At 39.8% G+C, this 22397-nt stretch overlaps 1 protein-coding gene across 3 annotated transcripts in view; it reads right to left on the bottom strand.

Moving 5' to 3' along the window:
• agbl4 (AGBL carboxypeptidase 4) overlaps nucleotides 1-21828 on the bottom strand; it is an 861886-nt gene extending 840058 nt beyond the window's left edge. The window contains exons 1-2 of one of the 3 annotated variants that reach the window (XM_061882975.1): nucleotides 21734-21828; nucleotides 17876-17998 (exon numbers count right to left, since the gene is read on the bottom strand). In XM_061882975.1, the coding sequence (XP_061738959.1) occupies nucleotides 17876-17998; nucleotides 21734-21821 (211 nt within the window). In that variant the 5' untranslated portion in view covers nucleotides 21822-21828. Of the gene's footprint in view, nucleotides 1-17875; nucleotides 17999-19713; nucleotides 19852-21133; nucleotides 21285-21733 lie in introns of those variants that run through there. The other 2 variants (XM_061882976.1, XM_061882977.1) reach the window with 2 other exon arrangements.
• Between the last annotated feature and the right edge of the window lie 569 nt (nucleotides 21829-22397).

Raw genomic sequence — 22397 nt, 5'->3', positions numbered from 1 at the left:
GACTGGACTCTCACACTATTATATTAGATCCACTATGGACTGGACTCTCACTATTATGTTAAATCCACTATGGACTGGACTCTCACTAGTATGTTAGATCCACTATGGACTGGACTCTCACTATTATGTTGGATCCAATATGGACTGGACTCTCACTATTATGTTGGATCCACTATGGACTGGACTCTCACTATTATGTTAAATCCACTATGGACTGGACTCTCACTAGTATGTTAGATCCACTATGGACTGGACTCTCACTATTATGTTGGATCCAATATGGACTGGACTCTCACTATTATGTTGGATCCACTATGGACTGGACTCTCACTATCATGTTAGATCCACTATGGACTGGACTTCCACTATTATGTTGGATCCACTATGGACTGTAATCTCACTCTATTATGTTAGATCCACTATGGACTGGACTCTCACACTATTATGTTAAATCCACTACGGACTGGACTCTCACACTATTATGTTAGATCCACTATGGACTGGATTCTCACTATTATGTTGGATTCACTATGAACTGGACTCTCACTATTATGTTAAATCCACTACGGACTGGACTCTCACACTATTATGTTAGATCCACTATGGACTGGATTCTCACTATTATGTTAGATCCACTATGGACTGGACTCTCACACTATTATGTTAGATCCACTAAGGACTGGACTCTCACTATTATGTTAGATCCACTATGGACTGGACTCTCACTATTATGTTAGATCCACTATGGACTGGACTCTCACTATTATGTTAGATTCACTATGGACAGGACTCTCACTATTATGTTAGATCCACTATGGACTGGACTCTCACTATAATGTTAGATCCGAACCCACATCTGTGGTCCTCTCCAAGGTTTCTCATCGTCATTCACATTGACGTCCAACTGGGTTGTGAGTTTTTCCTTGCCCTTATGTGGGCTCTGAACCGAGGATGTTGTTGTGGCTTGTGCAGCCCTTTGAGACACTTGTGATTTAGGGCTATATAAATCAACATTGATGGGCCACTAGAATGAGTACACACATTATATTATAGCAGATATTTAAGTTAAACCCCTCCTCTTGTTCACCCCCTGGGAAGTGAGGGGAGCAGTGAGCAGCATCCGCGCTACGCCTGGGAATAATTTTGGTGATTTAACCCCCAATTCCAACCCTTGATGCTGAGTGCCAAGCAGGGAGGTAACGGCTCCCATTTTCATAGTCTTTGGTATGACTCGGCTGGGGTTTGAACTCACAACCTACCCATGTCCGGCCGGACACGGTAACCACTGAGCCACTGAGTAGGTGGCCTTGTGGTTTCCAGCGGAAAGTTCCAAAAAGGCATGATGACCTTCTTTTGTAGCTCAGCCATACTTTCCCGTAGCACTTGCTAACTGTTAGCATGTTAACGTTAGCATGTTAGCATGTCACCATGAGCCTGCTACATTTTTGAGCTACTTTTGCTACTGCTTAGCCCAGAGTCATATAACTTGGTATGTGACACATGTTAACTGTTAGCATGCGAACGATAGCATGCTAGCAAGCTAACTTAGGCTTGCTAACTTTTTCATCCATTTTTACACTTTGTTTTTCTATTTACGCAGCCGTACACCTTTGAGTCGTATAACTTGGTATATGTAAAACGCTGACTGTTGTCATGCTACCGGTGGCGCACATGCTAAGTGATAGCATTTTTAGGTAAACATGGTACTGTTTCAGGCTAGCTCTGTGGTTCTTTTTGTACACTTTCACCTAAAACTCACGTATTCAGACACTGGGCACCATCTAATAAAGTATGGCGGCTTCTGGCCAGAGGTCTGGGGCACAGATAACAGGTCCATTGAAAATCTCTGCGGGAATTTTCTCGTTCTAACTGTTGCCTTGCCTACTATCGACCGAGACTATTCTTTGAAGGAGCTCCAATGCTGGAGGAGCATTCTGAGATAAAAGTGTAGAGACCGCAAGAGTCCTTGGCAAGCCCAAGGCAACAAGAAGGTCAACAGGCTGACTTCGAAGGCCTGTTATCATCCGGCTAACATGTTATCAGAGAGCCTGCAGTAGTGTTTATTTACAGTTATTGCTCCCTCTGGGTGCACACTTCAATGCCCGGGGCTGATTGCGCTGTAATGAGTTCAGGAAAACTAGGGGCCGATGCTGCAAGAGAAACAAGAGAGGCGAGAAATCACTGGCCAATAACCGATAGGTCAGATTGAAAACAACTGTAAGGAACAAACAGAAAACGACATCTTGGAAAATCCTGTGTGCATTTCCACATCAGAAATGTGTCTAAAGTTTATCACCTTGAGTAAACCAGAGAATGCACTTAGTTGTGAGTATTAGAACAAAATACAGCACATACAGTTGTGGTCAAAAGTTTACATACACTTGTAAAGAACATAATGCCATGGCTGGCTTGGGTTTTTAATCATTTCTACAACTCTTGTTTTTTTTGTGATAGAGTGATTGGAGCACATACAGTGGGGCAAAAAAGTATTTAGTCAGCCAGCGATTGTGCAAGTTCTCCCACTTCAAATGATGACAGAGGTCTGTCATTTTCATCATAGGTACACTTCAACTGGGAGAGACAGAATGTAAGAATTTTAAAGAATTTATTTGTAAATTACGGTGGAAAATAAGTATTTGGTCAAGCATTCAAAGCTCTCACTGATGGAAGGAGGTTTTGGCTCCAAATCTCAGGATACATGGCCCCATTCATTCTTTCCTTAACACGGATCAATCGTCCTGTCCCCTTAGCAGAAAAACAGCCCCAAAGCATGATGTTTCCACCCCCATGCTTCACAGTAGGTATGGTGTTCTTGGGATGCAACTCAGTATTATTCTTCCTCCAAATACGACTGAGTTGAGTTTATTCTAAAAAGTTCTATTTTGGTTTCATCTGACCACATGACATTCTCCCAATCCTCTGCTGTATCATCCATGTATCCATTTTGGTATAAACTCAACTGGTGGTGTTTGGAGGAAGAAGAATACTGAGTTGCATCCCAAGAACACCACACCTACTGTGAAGCATGGGGGTGGAAACATCATGCTTTGGGGCTGTTTTTCTGCTAAGGGGACAGGACGATTGATCCGTGTTAAGGAAAGAATGAATGGGGCCATGTATCGTGAGATTTGGAGCCAAAACCTCCTTCCATCAGTGAGAGCTTTGAATGGTTGACCAAATACTTATTTTCCACCATAATTTAAAAATAAATTATTCAAAATTCCTACAATGTGAATTCTTGGATTTTTTTTCCATATTCTGTCTCTCACAGTTGAAGTGTACCTATGATGACAATTACAAACCTCTGTCATCATTTTAAGTGGGAGAACGTGCACAATCGCTGGCTGACTAAAAACTTGTTTGCCCCACTGTACTTGTTGGTCATAAAAAAACATTCATGAAGTTTGGTTCTTTTATGGATTTATTATGGATGTACTGAAAATGTGACCAAATCTGCTGGTTCAAAAGTATACATAAAGCAATGTTAATATTTGGTTACATGTACCTCATAATAATAAGGCCCACCTGGGCCATCTACGCACCTGTCGCTGACTTTGAGGCTGGTCCTTGCGCACCCCGCTTTGCTCCAGGCCCACAGGCCACTCCCCCTCCACATATACGTACAGCAATGTTAATATTTGGTAAAATGTCCCTCGGCCAGCTTCACTGCAATAAGGCACTTTTGGTAGCCATCCACAAGCTTCTGGTTGAATTTTTGACCACTCCTCTTGACAACATTGGTGCAGTTCAGCGAAATGTGTTGGTTTTCTGACATGGACTTGTTTCTTCAGCATTGTCCACACATTTAAGTCAGGACTTTGGGAAAGGCCATTCTAAACCCTTAATTCTAGCCTGATTTAGCCATTCCTTTATGTCAGGTTCAAACACTGATGCAACCAATACTTTGCAAATACTACTAATAAAGAAAACTAACAGAATATTCAACGTCTCAATAAAGAGCAAAAACAAATGACTGATAAGTAGCCTCATCAAAAGTCGCGGCCCTGCCCAAAAAAAAAACAACCCTCCTTCGTCTCAAATGTATCTTAATACGTTTCCCTCGGCTTGAAATAAAAAGAAGAAAAAGTGAAAAGCGAGAATTTAGTGATCTGAGCAGTGAAGCTTCTCCGTGGCTGCCAAGGACACGTAAGAGAGACAGAGCGACTAAGAGAGCCTCTCAATACATCACGTGTCAGGAGTACGCCCTCGAACTCAGATGAATGGATCTTGGTTTGGGAGGCCCTCAAGAGTCTGAGACATTTAAGGTCACTGAGCTTTATAGAAAAAATAAAATAAAAAAAACACAGTAAGCAGAAATACAAGAAGATAACAGGAGTGTGAAGGAGAGTCTTCATACGCTATATTGACAAAAGTATTTGGCCACCTGCTTTGACTCACATATGAACTTGGAGTGCTATCCCATTCTTAACCCTTAGGGCAGGGGTAGGGAACCTATGGCTCTAGAGCCAGATGTGGCTCTTTTAATGACTGCATCTGGCTCTGATAAATCTGAGCTGACATTGCTTAACCCCATAAGTCATGAATAATTCCACTTGTAATCACAGTGCTAAAAATAAGGTTAAAAATATTAAACATTCTCATGCAGTTTTAATCCATCCATCCGTTTTCTACGGCACCTGTTCAAGAAGTTGCATTAATGCCCTCCATCCCATCCATTTTCTACCGCTTATTCCCTTTCGGGGTCGCGGGGGGCGCTGGCGCCTATCTCAGCTACAATCGGGCGGAAGGCAGGGTACACCCTGGACAAGTCGCCACCTCATCGCAGGGCCAACACAGATAGACAACATTCACACTCACATTCACACACTAGGGCCAATTTAGTGTTGCCAATCAACCTATCCCCAGGTGCATGTCTTTGGAAGTGGGACGAAGCCGGAGTACCCGGAGGGAACCCACGCATTCACGGGGAGAACATGCAAACTCCACACAGAAAGATCCCGAGCCTGGATTTGAACCCAGGACTGGAGGAACTTCGTATTGTGAGGCAGACGCACTAACCCCTCTGCCACCGTGAAGCCCGTTGCATTAATGGTAATAGGTTATTTATTTATTATTGGTTATTTTGGGGTTTGCCCCCCCCGGGGGTTCTTTAGACCAGTGGTCCGCAGAATAATTTTTTATAAATTTTTATTTAAAAAAAAAAAAAAAAAGTGGGTATAGCTCGGTTGGTAGAGCGGCCGTGCCAGCAACTTGAGGGTTGCAGGTTCAATCCCCGCTTCCGCCATCCTAGTCACTGCCGTTGTGTCCTTGGGCAAGACACTTTACCCACCTGCTCCCAGTGCCACCCACACTGCTTTAAATGTAAAAATTAGATATTGGGTTTCACTATGTAAAGCGCTTTGAGTCACTAGAGAAAAGCGCTATATTAATATAATTCACTTCACTTCACTTTTTTTTTTTTGCGATGAGGTGGCGACTTGTTCAGGGTGTACCCCGCCTTCCGCCCCATTGTAGCTGAGATAGGCGCCAGCGCGCCCCGCGATCCCAAAAAGGGAATAAGCGTTAGAAAATGGATGGATGGATGGAATTAAATCAACATAAAAAACACAATATACGCCTACAATTAGTGCACCAACAACAAAAACCTCCCTTTTTCATGACAAAGGAAAAAAAGAAAAAAAAAAGGAGTCAAATATTTCAGTTTGTGTTTAAGTACTTTTGATCACAAAACAGTGATAATAATTATTAGCCAGATGGTATTAGTCACAATAACCGTCATATGAAATGTTTATGTTGTTGCATCCCTAATCCCGTGTCAACTTCAATCTGGTGGGCGTGGCCTCTCCTGAACAATTTTTCAGCAGCCCTTCCATTGGTCCTTCTCCGACAGGATTCATGCTTAAAAAAGTCATTTGCATACTTGCCGACCCTTCAGATTTTCCTGGGAGACTCCCGAATTTCAGTGACCCTCCGGAAAATCTCCACCCTTTTGCACACACACTTAAGTGAATGCCATGCATACTTGGTCAACAGCCATACAGGTCACACTGAGGGTGGCCGTATAAAAAACTCTAACACTGTTACAAATATTCGCCACACTGGGAACCCACACCAAACAAGAATGACAATCACGATTTGGGAGAACATCTGCACCGTAACACAACAGAAAAAATACCTAGAACCCCTTGCAGCACTCTAACATCTTCCGGGGCGCTACAATATACACCCCCCCATACCACCAAACCCCACTACCCTCTACCCCATCTCCCGAATTTGGAGGACTCAAGGTTGGCAAGTATGGACATTTGGCTCCATTTCCACATGCTTCTTTACTAGAGTTGAGATCCTTAATGCCTCTAATGCATTTATGAAAAACACTCGTCGCAGCAAACACTCAGCATGTGGAACATAAAGTGAATAATTGTGCGTCTAATAATGTATCATGAAGCATACAACGGTTAACTAATGTCATCCTTCTTCTCTCCTGTTTCTTAAACCTTGGTCTCTCCCAGCCACTTAGTTTGAGAAGCTGCTATGATTTTAAAAAACATGCTTTTCTACTCCGATCAATAAAAACCCAACCAACCTGACTCAGTAGACACTCTACCGTAAATAAAAACCTCCTGACAAGCCTGACCGCATTTTCCCTGCCTCCTACCAGCTTCTGACCAGCCGGGAGCGCCTCCTCCATTGGTCAGGGTTTAGTTCCCTTGTGGATTGACCTTCCTTCCACCTCCCCCGGTTCAATTAGCTTTCCATTATCAGTTATTCGAGGCACCTCAACCTAAAAAAGCTGACGTCTATTGAATTGGCAATGATGTTATACTGTTAAACCCTGAGTCCAATGTCCCTGAATTTGTACAATTCAGAATTCGACACCATTCTTAGGTAAAAATATGCCTCTGAAGTTGCATACACTGGAACATATTTTTCCTATTTCTAGTATTTCTGTCTTCCCACTTTTCACTGGAAGATACAGATCCTCAGTTGTGTTCAGGTGTGGAGAAGACATACTTAGCCAATCCATCACCTTCACCTTCCCTCAACTAGAAAGTCACTTGTCATCTTAGGTCCCACAGTCCCTAACGTTATCCAGGCTATATCCCACCTAACCTTATCCTTGTCCACAGACACGAACAATGCAACTGTTTAAGACACCCACAACCCTCTGTGGACCCCGACTTAAACAAGTTGAAAAACTTATTTGGGTGTTACCATTTAGTAAATGGTAAATATGTTGTACTTGTACAGCACTTTTCTACTTTTTTTTTAAGGAACTCAAAGCACTTTGACACTATTTCCCCATTCACCCATTCACACACACACTGATGGAGGGAGCTGCCATGCACGGCGCTAATCAGGGCCCATCAGGAGTAATGGTGAAGTGTCTTGCTCGAGGACACAACGAACATGACTTGGATGGTAGAAGGTAGGGATTGAACCAATAACCCTCAGATTGCTGGCACAGCCACTCTCCCAACTTCACCACTCCGTCCCCGTAGTGGTCAATTGTACGGAATATGTACTGTACTGTGCTGTGCAATCTACTAATAAAAGTTTCAATCAATCCGTTCGCGGGTGCAACGCGACCTAGGACTCATGTGCGAAAAAAATTGCGAGCGTCTAGGTCACCTCTGATCTGGAAGTGTATTCTTACCCTGTGTTTCAATGTAGCTTATTGCCACATTTCTCGTAACAGTAAGCCTCACCATCACACCTTTCATTTCACACCTGAGCCATTGTACATGAGTAGTGAAAGTAAATAATGTGATGAATAACATTTTACAACAATCAAGGGACGTAGATATCTGGTCAAGCCACTGTGCTTGTAAGTTGAAACTGGCGGTCGTATTTGACGGCCCCAACCACTTCATGGCTTCACAATAGTTATGGAGTACAAAACTAGACGTTGAGTAATCGCTTGATATAAATCGCGGACAATAACTGTTAGTCTGCTTTGCAGGTTCAAATGCATTCGCGTTTTTCCGTAGTACTCCCTTGTCCACGTTGTCTCTCCTTTGACAAATGGACAAAGTTTTTCGTTAAGTAGTCACAGCTAACCAGGACATTCTAAAGATCTCTTGCCGTTCCTTTGGCACAACACACTCGTTGACAAACATATCCCACCAGGCGGACGTTCTTCCAGGCCTTATCCAAAACCGTCGCTCAATATTGCTATTTTGCCGTCTGAGATGGGTTGTATCCGAAATAGCTGCAATCGCGCATTTCCTTGGGGGAAAAGGGGAGTGACTTATGCCGTTAAGCAGGTCAGCACATTTGTAGTTTTTTTATGACAGGGTTCCTGCCACCCTCCTCAAAGTTGCTAGGTGCCAATGAGAGCGATACAGACCCCCTCAGGCCATGACAGAGGTGTCATTCAACTAGTTGTAGGTCCATGAAAACGTTTTATGAAGGTTGAAAAGCTACTTTACAAAGCATTCAACTTTTGTTCAGAATCAGCTAGTTATCACTTCTCATTCATTCTCTTAGAGTTAAACAGTGTTGAAGCTCAGCTTCCAAAGACTGGTGAAGCAAAGAGTGGGTTGTTCTACTCCAGCTAAACTAAACAGTCTTTGGATAAATGCTTGGTTCTGTCACGCCCATCACACTCTCAGCATCTCTGGGGGTGTGTGGAACAGTGGCTGCCCTCAGCTGGCCTGGACGTTGGGCTTCTACATGATGAATGGATGAAATAATCATGGAATATAAACAACCACCGGATCATTTTTCAAGTTCCAAACTGATGTTCCGTGTTTTTTTTCAAACCTTTGAGTGACACAGGGACTACTCTAAAGTATCCTCTGAGTCGTCCTCAGACGAGCTTCCATCGGAGTCTCCAATCATTCCGGTTCTCCCTACATCCGGCCAGCGCCGTAGAGCTTTCAGCTCTCGCATTTTTCTTCAGGATGTCCACGTACGCTAGCGCGGGACCTCCTCGTGATCGATGCCCATGCGTTGGTTCCCATAGGACCAGCCTGCTGGCCAGAAGCTCCCGATGTCTGTGGCAGTGGCCGGCCAGCCTCATCCTCCTAGTGGTTACCTTCTTGCTGAGCCTCGGCAGTTGCCCGTACCGGTCTTTGATGGTGATGTGGATGTTCTGGTCCTCATTCAGAACAGCTGATATCATTCTGGTGTAAGAACCATCAAGGGACTTCTGCAGGGTGGGCGTCAGGGTCTAGTTTTCGCAGCCATAAAGGAGGACAGACTACACAGAGGTGTGGAAAAGACTCAGCTTTCTGTGTTGGGGGAGATTCGAGCGCCACACTTTTGATATACCATTCAGGGCCCTCCACGCTAGTGCCTTCCTGACTTTAAGGTCTATTATACCCATATTGATAGTATCGTCCCTTGAGAAGATATCCTCTATCAAAGACAATTGCTAAAATGTGAGGTGTGCTCAGTTTCGTGAGAGACTCTAACACTCACTTAACATCCAAACTATGTCAGTTTACGTTTGACACTGTTTACCCTGGGGAGATGAGTTGATGTGGCAGCCAAACTTCCTATTTTAATTTACATTTGTTTATGAATGTTTTAGATTCCGACTGACACAATGGAGATTAGGAGTGCAGTGCTTTTAATCTCTTGTTGTGGGAGTAGATTCCAAGATCCCGCACATGGTGTGCCAAATGATTGTCATGTACATCGTCATAAATATTAATGCACATCACGCTGTGGGCTTGGCAGGAACAACCACCTCCCCACTCCAAAACCAAGCTTCTTTAAAATGACGACTTTGAATGTTTTATTTTTAAAAATCATGTTAACTTTCTTCTGATCTGTCAACCATCAGCAGGATTGCACATTGCTAGTACTGGCAGATCTTCACTCCGTATGGTGGAGGAAAAATCCATTCTGTTCTGGCTGCAAATGTGTTGGGAACAATTTTGCCTTGCGCAGCTAAAAGAGTGGTATTACTTATCTGTACTATTATCAGTTTGCAACCCAGACTAGCGCATCTATTTGGAGAGTGTCAACAGGCCTCGACTCTTTATCGGACTGCAGCATAAAGAAACACTTGTGCATGCAAAGTTTTTCCCCATTCTGCCGTATAAGTTAGATTCTATTGATGTAATCGATTGCAAAAGCAGATGAGTCTATGCGATGTGCTTATCAATGGCCTCTTCTAAACATTCCTCACCCCTGGGGAATTTCTTTGACCAAACTACTCGGTGACAGCAGGCTGCAGTCTGACTAATCAGTGAGTGTTTAATTACATCTGCAAAGTCCAGAGGTGCAGGAAAACAATAACCCTGCTCTGTCAGTGTCATCCTTTGTTAAAACAGATGGGACTTTAGTCAGCAACATCGTGAGAGAGAAAGAATTTGGGACTTAGCCATAAATGTAAACAGTTTGATTGTGTGAGGAAACAAATGTGACACGGCCAGATAAGAATGTCATTTGGATTTGACTCTAAAAATAATTGGGGATTTTTATATCACGTTAAGGAATCTTCGCCACACGAACAGAATAATAGACACTGACTTTATGTTTGCACATAAACAAACGATATTGTCTGCAGTGACTATGCATTTTCTGAAGTAGCATGCACATATTACTCCACATTTGCATGTTTCGCTGCAGAAAACGTCAGAAAAAGCTAAAGCAAGCCATAGTTTAGCATGACCTGTTGGTCGAGACACCCACTGTATGCAAATAGCTAGTCCATCAGTGGCTTGATCAGCGGCAAATGGCTGACAACATTGTGAATTTTTCGACTCGTCTAAATGTAAATTGGGTCTCATACCTTTGGCAAACAGCTTACACGACGAGTGTCTCTCTAAACATTGCAGATTATTTTGTTATACAAACAGTAAATACATTCTGCGCTGTAAGAAATAAAAAAAAACGTGCGATGCACACGATTGCCGACCAGAGGAAAGAGCTGGTGTTTGCCCAATGTCCTTTTCTGAATATGAGAAAATAGAAATAATTTCGATCAAAACACACACAAGTACTCCAAGGCCAAATCATCTGATTGAATACAGGAGAATTCAATGGGATTTCATGCATGTACAGTATGCTTACTTCAGGGTTCTAATTAAAGTGCCGCGATCGACTTTGTCACTTGCCCTAATGCCCTAAAGAATTTACCAGCATCTACGGCAAGAAGATGCCGTGACCGCCCTTGAGTTTTTACTTGTTAATGGACAAAGGTAACGTATTTGTTTCGGCGAATAAATTGATAAGGCAGGAGACTACGGTCCATCCAGACCCACACCTCTATCGATCAATCCAACTTCAACAGTTTTTTCCCCTTGGCCATCAGGCACATGAACAATAACAAGATCTGATAGATCATGAATTGATTAACGTGGACCCCGACTTAAACAAGTTGAAAAACTTATTGGGGTGTTACCATTTAGTGGTCAATTGTAGGGAATATGTACTGAACTGTGCAATCTACTAATAAAAGTATCAATCAATCAATCAATCAAATCAGTTACAGCTCATTTGTATTACCTATTCTGTGTTATGTGTTTTATCTTGCACGATTGTACCAAGTACAATTCCTAGATTGTGAACCCGTTCTCAGACAATGGCAATAAAACTCTTCTTGTTCTGATTCTGATCAACACACCCCGACATGACTTTCTTCTTACATTTTCAACCGTTTAAGACAGGGGTGTCCAAACTTTTTCCACTTAGGGCCGCAAAGAGAAAAATCAAAGCAAGCGGGGGCCATTTTGACATTTTTTTATTTTAAAAACCAATACAATATATGTATAACCAATATACATTTAGGCCTCCACTAAAGCTTGATCCCGAGGAACCCAACGGGTTTTGGTCAAAAAAAATATTAAAATCAATCAATCAATCAATGTTTATTTATATAGCCCCAAATCACAAATGTCTCAAAGGACTGCACAAATCATTACGACTACAACATCCTCGGAAGAACCCACAAAAGGGCAAGGAAAACTCACACCCAGTGGGCAGGGAGAATTCACATCCAGTGGGACGCCAGTGACAATGCTGACTATGAGAAACCTTGGAGAGGACCTTAGATGTGGGCAAACCCCCCCTCTCTAGGGGACCGAAAGCAATGGATGTGGAGCGGGTCTAACATGATACTGTGAAAGTTCAATCCATAGTGGCTCCAACACAGCCGCGAGAGTTCAGTTCAAGCGGATCCAAGACAGCAGCAAAAATGTGTCATTATTCAGTAATATTTTGTTTTATTATTATTCAAGTTTTAAATCTCCAGATCAACATTAGGTCCATCTGTCAATATAATAATACTAAATCATTAAGTTGTATGCTCTTTTTGTCAAAGAAAACCCTGTTTTTTGATGGAAAAAAACACAAAATATGCAATATTATCACCCAATATTTGTTTAAGTTGAATATTTGAGATTATATAATAATTGGAGCATTAAATAGGTCAATAACTCATAACACCATTATTATTTATTGAGCAATGACACTTAAAAACAAACCACACTAAAATAATTGGGGATCCAAAAGGGTCCTCCTCATTAAATTTTTTGACTGTTTACTTTTAACACAATAATCTCGAGCTCAACTTCAGATCTATCCGTCAATTATAAGTTTTATTGTTGTTTATGTTTTTTGTTGGTTCATTTTAGGCCCTTCTTTAAAAAAAACAGCTCAGTTTTTTATATGGCAAACACAAAATATGCAACATTTTCCCCAAAATATATCTCAAAGTGGAAAATTTAACATGACGTAATCGGAGACTTGAATAGGTCAATAAGTCATAATGACATTGATTTTGATTCATTAATATTTTTCAAAGAAAGAAACAGCCCGCATGGCAGCTTTGTGTTATTAGAGTAAACATTGCAACATTTTCTTGTTACATTTTTGATTGATTGAATGATTGTTAGATTTATTAGTAGATTGCACAGTTCAGTACATATTCCGTACAATTGACCACTAAATGGTAACACCCCAATAAGTTTTTCAACTTGTTTAAGTCGGGGTCCACGTTAATCAATTCATGGTACAAATATATACTATCAACATAATACAGTCATTACAAAGGTTAATCATCATAGTATATACATTGAATTATTGACATTATTTACAATCCGGGGGGTGGGATGAGGAGCTTTGGTTGATATCAGTACTTCAGTCATCAACAATTGCATCAACAGAGAAATGTGGACATTGAAACAGTGTAGGTGTGACTTAGTAGGATATGTACAGCCAGCAGAGAACATAGTCAGTTCACATAGCATAAGAACAAGTATATACATTAGAAGTACATTTGGTTATTTACATTAGGTTATTCATAATCCGGGGAGATGGGATGTGAATGGAGGAGGGTATTAGTAAAGTGTTGAAGTTGCCTGGAGGTGTTGTTTTAGAGCGCTTTTGAAGGAATATAGAGATGCACTTACTTTTATACCTGTTGGGAGTGCATTCCACATTGATGTGGCATAGAAAGAGAACGAGTTAAGAGCTTTGTTGGATGGGAATCTGGGTTTAACGTGGTTTGTGGAGCTCCCCCTGGTGTTGTGGTTATGGTGGTCATTTACGTTAAGGAAGTAGTTTGACATGTACTTCGGTATCAAGGAGGTGTAGCGGATTTTATAGACTAGGCTCAGTGCAAGTTGTTTGACTCTGTCCTCCACCCTGAGCCAGCCCACTTTGGAGAAGTGGGTTGGAGTGAGGTGTGATCTAGGGTGGAGGTCTAAAAGTAACCTGACTAGCTTATTCTGGGATGTTTGGAGTCTAGATTTGAGGGTTTTGGAGGTGCTGGGGTACCAGGAGGTGCAAGCGTAATAGAAGAAGGGTTGAATGAGAGTTCCTGCTAGAATCTTCAAGGTACTTTTGTTGACCTGAGAGGAGATTTTGTAGAGGAATCTCGTTCTTTGGTTGACCTTTTTGATTACCTTTTCACCCGTTTGCTCCTAATTTTTACCTTTTAAAAAATGTTCAATCGTATTTGTAAAATTTGCCGTGGGGCCGTTAAAAAATTACCTGCGGGCCGCACTGTGGACACCCCTGGTTTAAGACATCGCATTTTGGAAGCGTGTGTCAAAGGTTAACCGACAAGGAGAATGTTGTTCCGGGATTTTCCGAGAGATACACCCGCTGAATCAGGGTTTGGAAGGACGTCAGGTGTTCGATGACTTTAGGTCAGGCTGCTCTCAAAATGCAGAGTAAAGAACAAATCAAAAAAGAAAACACAAACTAGTACAAGCTGATATGAAAAACTGTAGCAAGCTAAACAACTATGAGATAATTTCATAGTCTAAATGGAATGCTAAATTAGTTGATCGTTTGCCCTCGAAACTCAGCAGTTCTACAACAGTCAATGTTGTTTATGTGCTGTGTTGTGAATGTTTATTTTGATTTGTGGCTGTCAACGACCACCTGTGTAACACACATGGATTTGTTTGCTTTTTTGTAAACGTTGACCCTAAGTCGCTGATGTAAACAATAATGGAATGAAAATTTCATGGCGTTTTATAGATTCCTGTATACACAACTTTATGAATGTTTACTACAAATTAGGTCATACTCTATATCAGTGGTTCTCAACCTTTTTTCAGTGATGTACCCCCTGGGAACATTTGTTTAATTCAAGTACCCCCTAATCAGAGCAAAGCATTTTGGGTTGAAAACAAGAGACAAAGAAGTAAAATACAGCACTATGTCATCAGTTTCTGATTTATTAAATTGTATAACAGTGCAAAAATATTGCTCATTTTTCATGGTCTTCTTGAACTATTTGGAAAAAAATATATAAAAATAACTAAAAACTAAACAAGTGATTCAATTATAAAAAAATATTTCTACACAGAAGTAATCATCATCTCTTTGGGGATTGTAATAGAGATCCATCTGGATTCATCGACTTTATTCTAAACATTTCTTCACAAAAAAAAAAAATCTTTAACATCAATATTTATGGAACATGTCCACAAAAAATCTAGCTGTCAACACTGAATATTGCATTGTTGCATTATTTTACAGTTTATGAACTTACATTCATATTTTGTTGAAGTATTATTCAATAAATAATGGATTTTTGAATTGTTGCTATTTTTAGAATATTTAAAAAAAATCTCACGTACCCTTGGCATACCTTCAAGTACCCCCAGGGGTACACGTACCCCCATTTGCGAACCACTGATCCAGAGGATCAAAACAGTGCTCGTTAACAAAGATGCTCACTCAGGTTAAAACTCTAATGTATAGAAACTACTCTAAGTTGTATCCAACTTCCATTATAACTTGACAAGATAAAGTAAGATATTTGTTGAACTGTGACGACTGTACGGACTTTTTGTGAGATTCTGTAAACTACCTGCTAGCAAACATGGTCTCCTCCCCCATTCTAACTTTAGCCAGGCATTTACCAGAGAGATATTAATATATCAATTCCATAAATCATTCAGGGGATGCATCCGGAGCCAGAGACGCTGGTATGTTAGCTGATCTGGGTATGGGAGCTCAATATCCATTAATCAATGTCCCAGCTCCTCAGACCACCTCATTTGCGGATATGAGCATATGTAGAAAAAAATCATTTTGATCCTAATATGTATGAGAAGACAACAAAATGTACACTGTATCACATGTTCCCCCAGGAAATAAACCACTGCAGCACATGTACTAAGTGGAGTATGTGTCTTCCATTCCACTAAATGGATGCTATTTGATTGTTGTAACTCTTTCAAAATAAAACTAACTTCCCGTTTTTTTTTTTTATTTGTTTCAACTCTAACTCTGTTAAAAAAAAACATGATTTGATAAAAAATGATACTGATGCATCGACACAGTTATGATGATACAGTGTCCCTCGATGCATCCATGTGTGTATCGCTTTAAGAAATAAAACATGTGACCGATACAACTTTTGTGTTGTTTGACTGTGAAGCGTCAAACTTTATTAGGAAATGCTTCTTTTGGCTCGCAAGTAACAGCTCGCAGTAAAAGAAGTCGGTCATAGTGGCCGTCATACGTTTTAAAATGGAAATATCCGAGGTGTGGGAAAGTTTGGATCTTACAGCGCTGGATACATACATACATACATACATACATGCATGTATGAATAAATGCAAAAATAGAATATATATATATATATATATATATATATATATATATGCTTTTTCCTGACCTGACGTACATTCCGCCCTCCCCAGGTATTGAGCTAAACCACAGAAACCTTGACTATATATATAAATATATATATATATGACCTACGATGAGGAAGTGACTTGTCCAGGGTGTACCCCGCCTTCTGCCTGATTGTAGCTGAGATAGGCACTAGCGCCCCCCACAACCCCAAAGGGAATAAGTGTTAAGATATATATATATATATATATATATATATATATATATATACACATACACATTATTTATACACATATACATTCATATGTATATGTACACATTTACATATATACTGCAAGCTATGGCATCCCCCGCGACGCCTTAAGGGACAAGCGGTAGAAAATGGATAGATGGATGGATGGATGATGATTGAGATAATATATATATATATATATATATATATATATATATGAATATAAATACATCTAAATATATATGTATTTATATAAATACTAACATTCATATAAATATACACGCACAGGTATAAAAGCATGCAGGTATGTATATCCATCCATCCATCCATTTTCTACCGCTTATTCCCTTTCGGGGTCGCGGGGGGCGCTGGCGCCTATCTCAGCTACAATCGGGCAGAAGGCGGGGTACACCCTGGACAAGTCGCCACCTCATCGCAGGGCCAACACAGATAGACAGACAACATTCACACTCACATTCACACACTAGGGCCAATTTAGTGTTGCCAATCAACCTATCCCCAGGTGCATGTCTTTGGAGGTGGGAGGGGCCTATCCCCAGGTGCATGTCTTTGGAGGTGGGAGGAAGCCGGAGTACCCGGAGGGAACCCACGCATTCACGGGGAGAACATGCAAACTCCACACAGAAAGATCCCGAGCCTGGATTTGAACCCAGGACTGCAGGACCTTCGTATTGTGAGGCAGACGCACTAACCCCTCTGCCACCGTGAAGCCAGGGTATGTATATATATATATATATATATATATATATATATACATATATATAGTATACATATATATATATACACACACACTCACGCAAGTATATATATATATATATATATATACATATATATATACACACACACACACACACACACACACACACACACTTGGGGCGGTATAGCTCGGTTGGTAGAGTGGCCGTGCCAGCAACTTGAGGGTTGCAGGTTCGATCCCCGCTTCCGCCATCCTAGTCACTGCCGTTGTGTCCTTGGGCAAGACACTTTACCCACCTGCTCCCAGTGCTACCCAGACTGCTTTAAATGTAACTTAGATTTTGGGTTTCACTACAGTATGTAAAGCGCTTTGAGTCACTAGAGAAAAGCGCTATATAAATATAATTCACTTCACTTCACACCAACCCTTATCCTGGGGTACCCCCAAATACAATGACTGTGAATATGTTGAGTGGTTTACGCCATCCATGAAGTCTGGAGTCAGCATGCTTAGAAGCTAGAAGACAGACAGGGTACTAGCAGCCGCTTCTGACAACGGACAAGCTTCAAACAAAGCAGGTGATGTCAGAGCATGCAAATAGACACCTTCTAATGAAAAGAGCTGCTATGCTAGGACATTAAGTTGAGTAAATACGACTGTGCTTATGCATGCAAAGAATTAAAACACAAAATGAAGACCTCACTGTCAGAGCCAAGTTTGAATAGCGAGCCAATTCAACCAAGCAAACATTTGAGAACCGCCGTCAAATATATTAAGTAAGCATGTCGTGATCGTTCAGTATTTGAAATGTTGGGTCTGATGTCTTCACTTTGTTATGGGATCTGCAGTCTATGGATATTATTATGCATTAAATATTTAAAACATTTTTTGTTTGTTTGTTCACTACTCACCACTCTCGAAACAAGCGTCAAAAACCAGATGTCCTTTTCTTGGAGCTCCTGAGTAGCCTGGCGGGCTCACCGTCAGCTTGTTGACGTTGCCGACCAAGGCTTCCTCTCCTCCAGCTTCATTGCCTGAACAAACATCATCATCACTTTATTCAATATGCTGTGTGGAGTAAACCCTAATGTCACTATTAGGGCAAAAAATAAGTTGAAATGTTTAATCCACAGAAGTATTGTTTTTAATATCAATATGTAGGGTTTGAGGTGAGGGTTCTCTTTTCACTTCCAAATACAATGCAGATATTGGAGCTTTGAGTATTGGTGGATACTGATAGTAATCTAACAGGAAATATCAGCTCAAATCAAATACACTTCAATTATTTTATTGTCGTGGAATGTTAGGGAGGCTTGATGAAGTGAAATTACTCAGAAGACAGAAGTAGGTATAAAAACCACTAACCTTTTTATTATTGAGCATCTGGAATGGACTTATGTTGTCTTTACATTGAAGGAGAATGGTAAATGATGTTTTGCAACACTTACTGGCCACAATAAAAGTTAAGCTATACATAGATAGATAGATAGATATATATATATATATATATATATATATATATATATATATATATATATATATACATACATACATACACACACATATATACACACATATACATATATATATATATATATATATATATATATGTATGTGTATATATGTGTGTTTATGTATGTGTATATGTGTGGGTGTACATATATATGTGGGTGTGGGTGTATATATACATACATATATATATATACATATATGTATATAGATATATATATATATGTTTTGATTGGATTATCCAGAGAATAATGCTCGATACCGTGGTAGAGCGCAGTATGTATGTGTGGGAAAAATCACAAGACTACTTCATCTCTACAGAACTGTTTCATGAGGGGTTCCCTCAATCTCCTGATGATTGAGGGAACCCCTCATGTACAGATGAAGTAGTCTTGTGATTTTTCCCACACCCACATATGTATATATATATATTTATATACATACACACACGCATATATATGTGTATATATGTATATATATGCATATATGCACACATGTATATAATTAATTAATGATTAATTGAGATTGGCCGTTAGGTGCAGACAACTATTTGAGGAAATACGCTAGTGGAAAACAACTTTAAACATGCCATGATTTTCTTTCTATTATAATATAATCAAATAAATATATTATATATATATATATATGTGTGTATGTGTGCATATACTGTAATACACATACATATATACATATACACACACACATATATACATATATATATATATATATATGTGTGTATGTGTGCATATACTGTAATACACATACATATATACATATACACACACACATATATACATACATATATATATATATATATATATATATATATATATATATATATATATATATATATATATATCACAAAACACACAACTACACATGGTTAAAAAAAGCCAGAATTAGCCAGAAGGCTCTTTTTCATCTGTAGTCCCCTGGCCATGATGTAAAAAAAAAAAAAAAAAGGCAGTAAAATTACAATTTAAAAGACAAAGAAAAGAAACAGCGAGATAAAAAGAAAAACAACACACAATGCATATACAATATGATAAAAAATGAAACACAACATCACAACATAACATTTATATTGCATCAAAACAGGCTCATCTTTTAGTGCTGGCAGCTGTAGGCGTTTAAAAAACACATTTTCAATTGTTCATCAGAACAATGACCATACAAAGTTAATATAAGTTAAGGGGGAAAAAAAAGATTATAATTAATTTTAAAAAGTTTCGGTTCTCACCGTTCAAAAGACTCATGGACGTCACATCTATAGTCGAGTCACTAGGTGTGAAAAATACATCATCTCCCTGATTTCATCATTTTGAACAGCTTTCTTTGGGTAGATGTTGGAAAGTCAGCGTACATTCCACAAAACGACACAGACTCGACGCAATTAAGTGCCTAATTAGGCAAATTAAACACCAGCCTGTCAATATGAGGAGTGCAAAGTTCAAAAATTGGACTTTATGGCTCTTTGAAGGGAGCCAGATCTTGTGGAGCCGTTCAAAAGCCTGGCTCGTTATCATAGTTATTTTATTAAGTGATTTCTTTTATTAGCAAAAACAACAATCACCAGTAGCTTTTATAATATTTGGATCAGAATAATAGAAATGTACAAAAATATTATTGTATCGGTAATATTTATGTTAATATAGTGTCAATCATTTTATTTTTTGGTTCGTTTTGTGGTCCCAAGCTTTGACAGTGATATCACTATTTTATTGTCCCTAAATAACTTTGTAGCATTTGGATAATACAGTTACAAATACACAAAAACAAGTAAGAATGACATGTATACAGTTGAAATATAAAAGGATATACACAAATATAACACAAATTAGGGCGTAGTAAAAATGTAAATGAAAAAAATGTACTATCCGACCTGTACCTACATTATATTAGACTAGTTTATTTCAAATGAGACAATGCAATTTAAATTCTCATTTGAAATGTGTTTTATGAATTCGTAAAACACATGTCTACACATTGGCCCTACGATGAGTTGGCGACTTGTCCAGGGTGTACGCCGCCTTCCGCCCGATTGTAACTGAGATAAGCACTCGTGCCCCACGCGACCCCAAAGGGAATAAGCGGTAGAAAATGGATGGATGGACATGATTACACATGGTAAAAAAAAAGCCAGAATTTGCCAGAAGGCTAGTTTTCATCTGTAGTCCCCTGGCCATGATGTAAAAAAAAGGCAGTAAAATTACAATTTCAAAGAAAAAGAAAAGAAAGAGAGTACATATACAATACATATACAATAAGATAAATAATAAATTACAACATTAAATGTATGTTAGCCTCAAAACAGGCTCATGTTTTAGTGCTGGCAGCTGTAGGCGTTGATAAGCCACATTTTACATGTTTACATTTTTCATCAGATCAATGACCATAAAAGTGAGAGTAAGTTAAGAAAAAATAATACAATAAAATAAACATGTAATTAATTTGAAAAGTTTCGGTTCTCACAGTTCAAATATAGTTTAAATATAAAAGTTAACAACAAAAATATTACACAAATTTGGGCAGAGTAAAAACGTATACAGAATTGTATTATCCCATCTGTACCAACAATGACCATAAAAGTGAATCTAATTTAAGAAAAAAATAAAATAAAAATTCATTTCAATAGTTTCAAACTGTGATTCTATTCTCACCGTTCAAACGACTCGACTTGTTCATGAACGTCACATCTGTAGTCGAAAAATACATAATCTCCCTGAACTCATCATTTTGAACAGCTTAGTTTGGGTTGGAAAGTCAGCGAACATTCCACAAAACAACACAGACTCGACGCAATTAAGCGCCTAATTATGCAAATTAAACGCCAGCCTGTCAACATGAGGAGTAAGTTCCTCTTTCTTTGAAGTCGGACTATAGCGACATTTACATCACGCGGAGCTAATGGAGATAACGGCTAACGAGTCAGGAGTGACAACACACATCTAATGTTTATTTTAACAACGTAACGTTAATGTACAATAATGTATATATAGAATATATTCCAGGCTCGGTAGTGTGAGTTCTAACGTGGTTTGTAGCGACGCTAGCTTCCGAGGAGCGGATGACGTCATCATTGTTTACATCCCGGCACCTGCTAGCTGGAGCATGTTAGCATGTTAGCATGTTAGCATGTTAGCATGGCCACCCCAAGGAGGCAACAAGACGGCAAAAAGAGGCTCGCAACGCTCACACCCGCGTCCGCCTGACACAGCCACGACCAGGAGGACGTCGAGCTACTCAGGACATTTACCCACCAATCTCGGCGTCTTTGGCGGGGTTCTCCTCCATCTTCGCCTCCATTCTGTCACAGCCCAGCCGCGGACGCGCTGCGCCTGTTGCCATGGCAACGGGGCAGGCGCCGCAGGGGAGGGAGGGGTCGCTCACGGGACACATCATTAGGTACACTCGCACACCCCATAATTACAAAAGGTGTGTGGGTCTAGATTTTAAAAAGTCCTACATGATAGAATGTGTACTTTTACAAACCCCGTTTCCATATGAGTTGGGAAATTGTGTTAGATGTAAATATAAACAGAATACAATAATTTGCAAATCCTTTTCAAGCCATATTCAGTTGAATATGCTACAAAGACAACATATTTGATGTTCAAACTCATAAACTTTATTTTTCTTTTCCAAACAATAATTAACTTTGAATTTCATGGCTGCAACACGTGCCAAAGTAGTTGGGAAAGGGCATGTTCACCACTGTGTTACATCACAGTTTCTTTTAACAACACTCAATAAACGTTTGGGAACTGAGGAAACCAATTGTTGAAGCTTTGAAAGTGGAATTCTTTCCCATTCTTGTTTTATGTAGAGCTTCGGTCCTTCAACAGTCCGGGGTCTCCGCTGTCCTATTTTACGCTTCATAATGCGCCACACATTTTCCATGGGAGACAGGTCTGGACTGCAGGC

Source organism: Nerophis ophidion, linkage group LG22, assembly GCF_033978795.1.
Source record: "Nerophis ophidion isolate RoL-2023_Sa linkage group LG22, RoL_Noph_v1.0, whole genome shotgun sequence".
Classification (NCBI taxonomy): Eukaryota; Metazoa; Chordata; class Actinopteri; order Syngnathiformes; family Syngnathidae; genus Nerophis; species Nerophis ophidion.
Note: the sequence above shows the minus strand (reverse complement) of the source record. Positions and strands in the feature narration are given on the sequence as shown.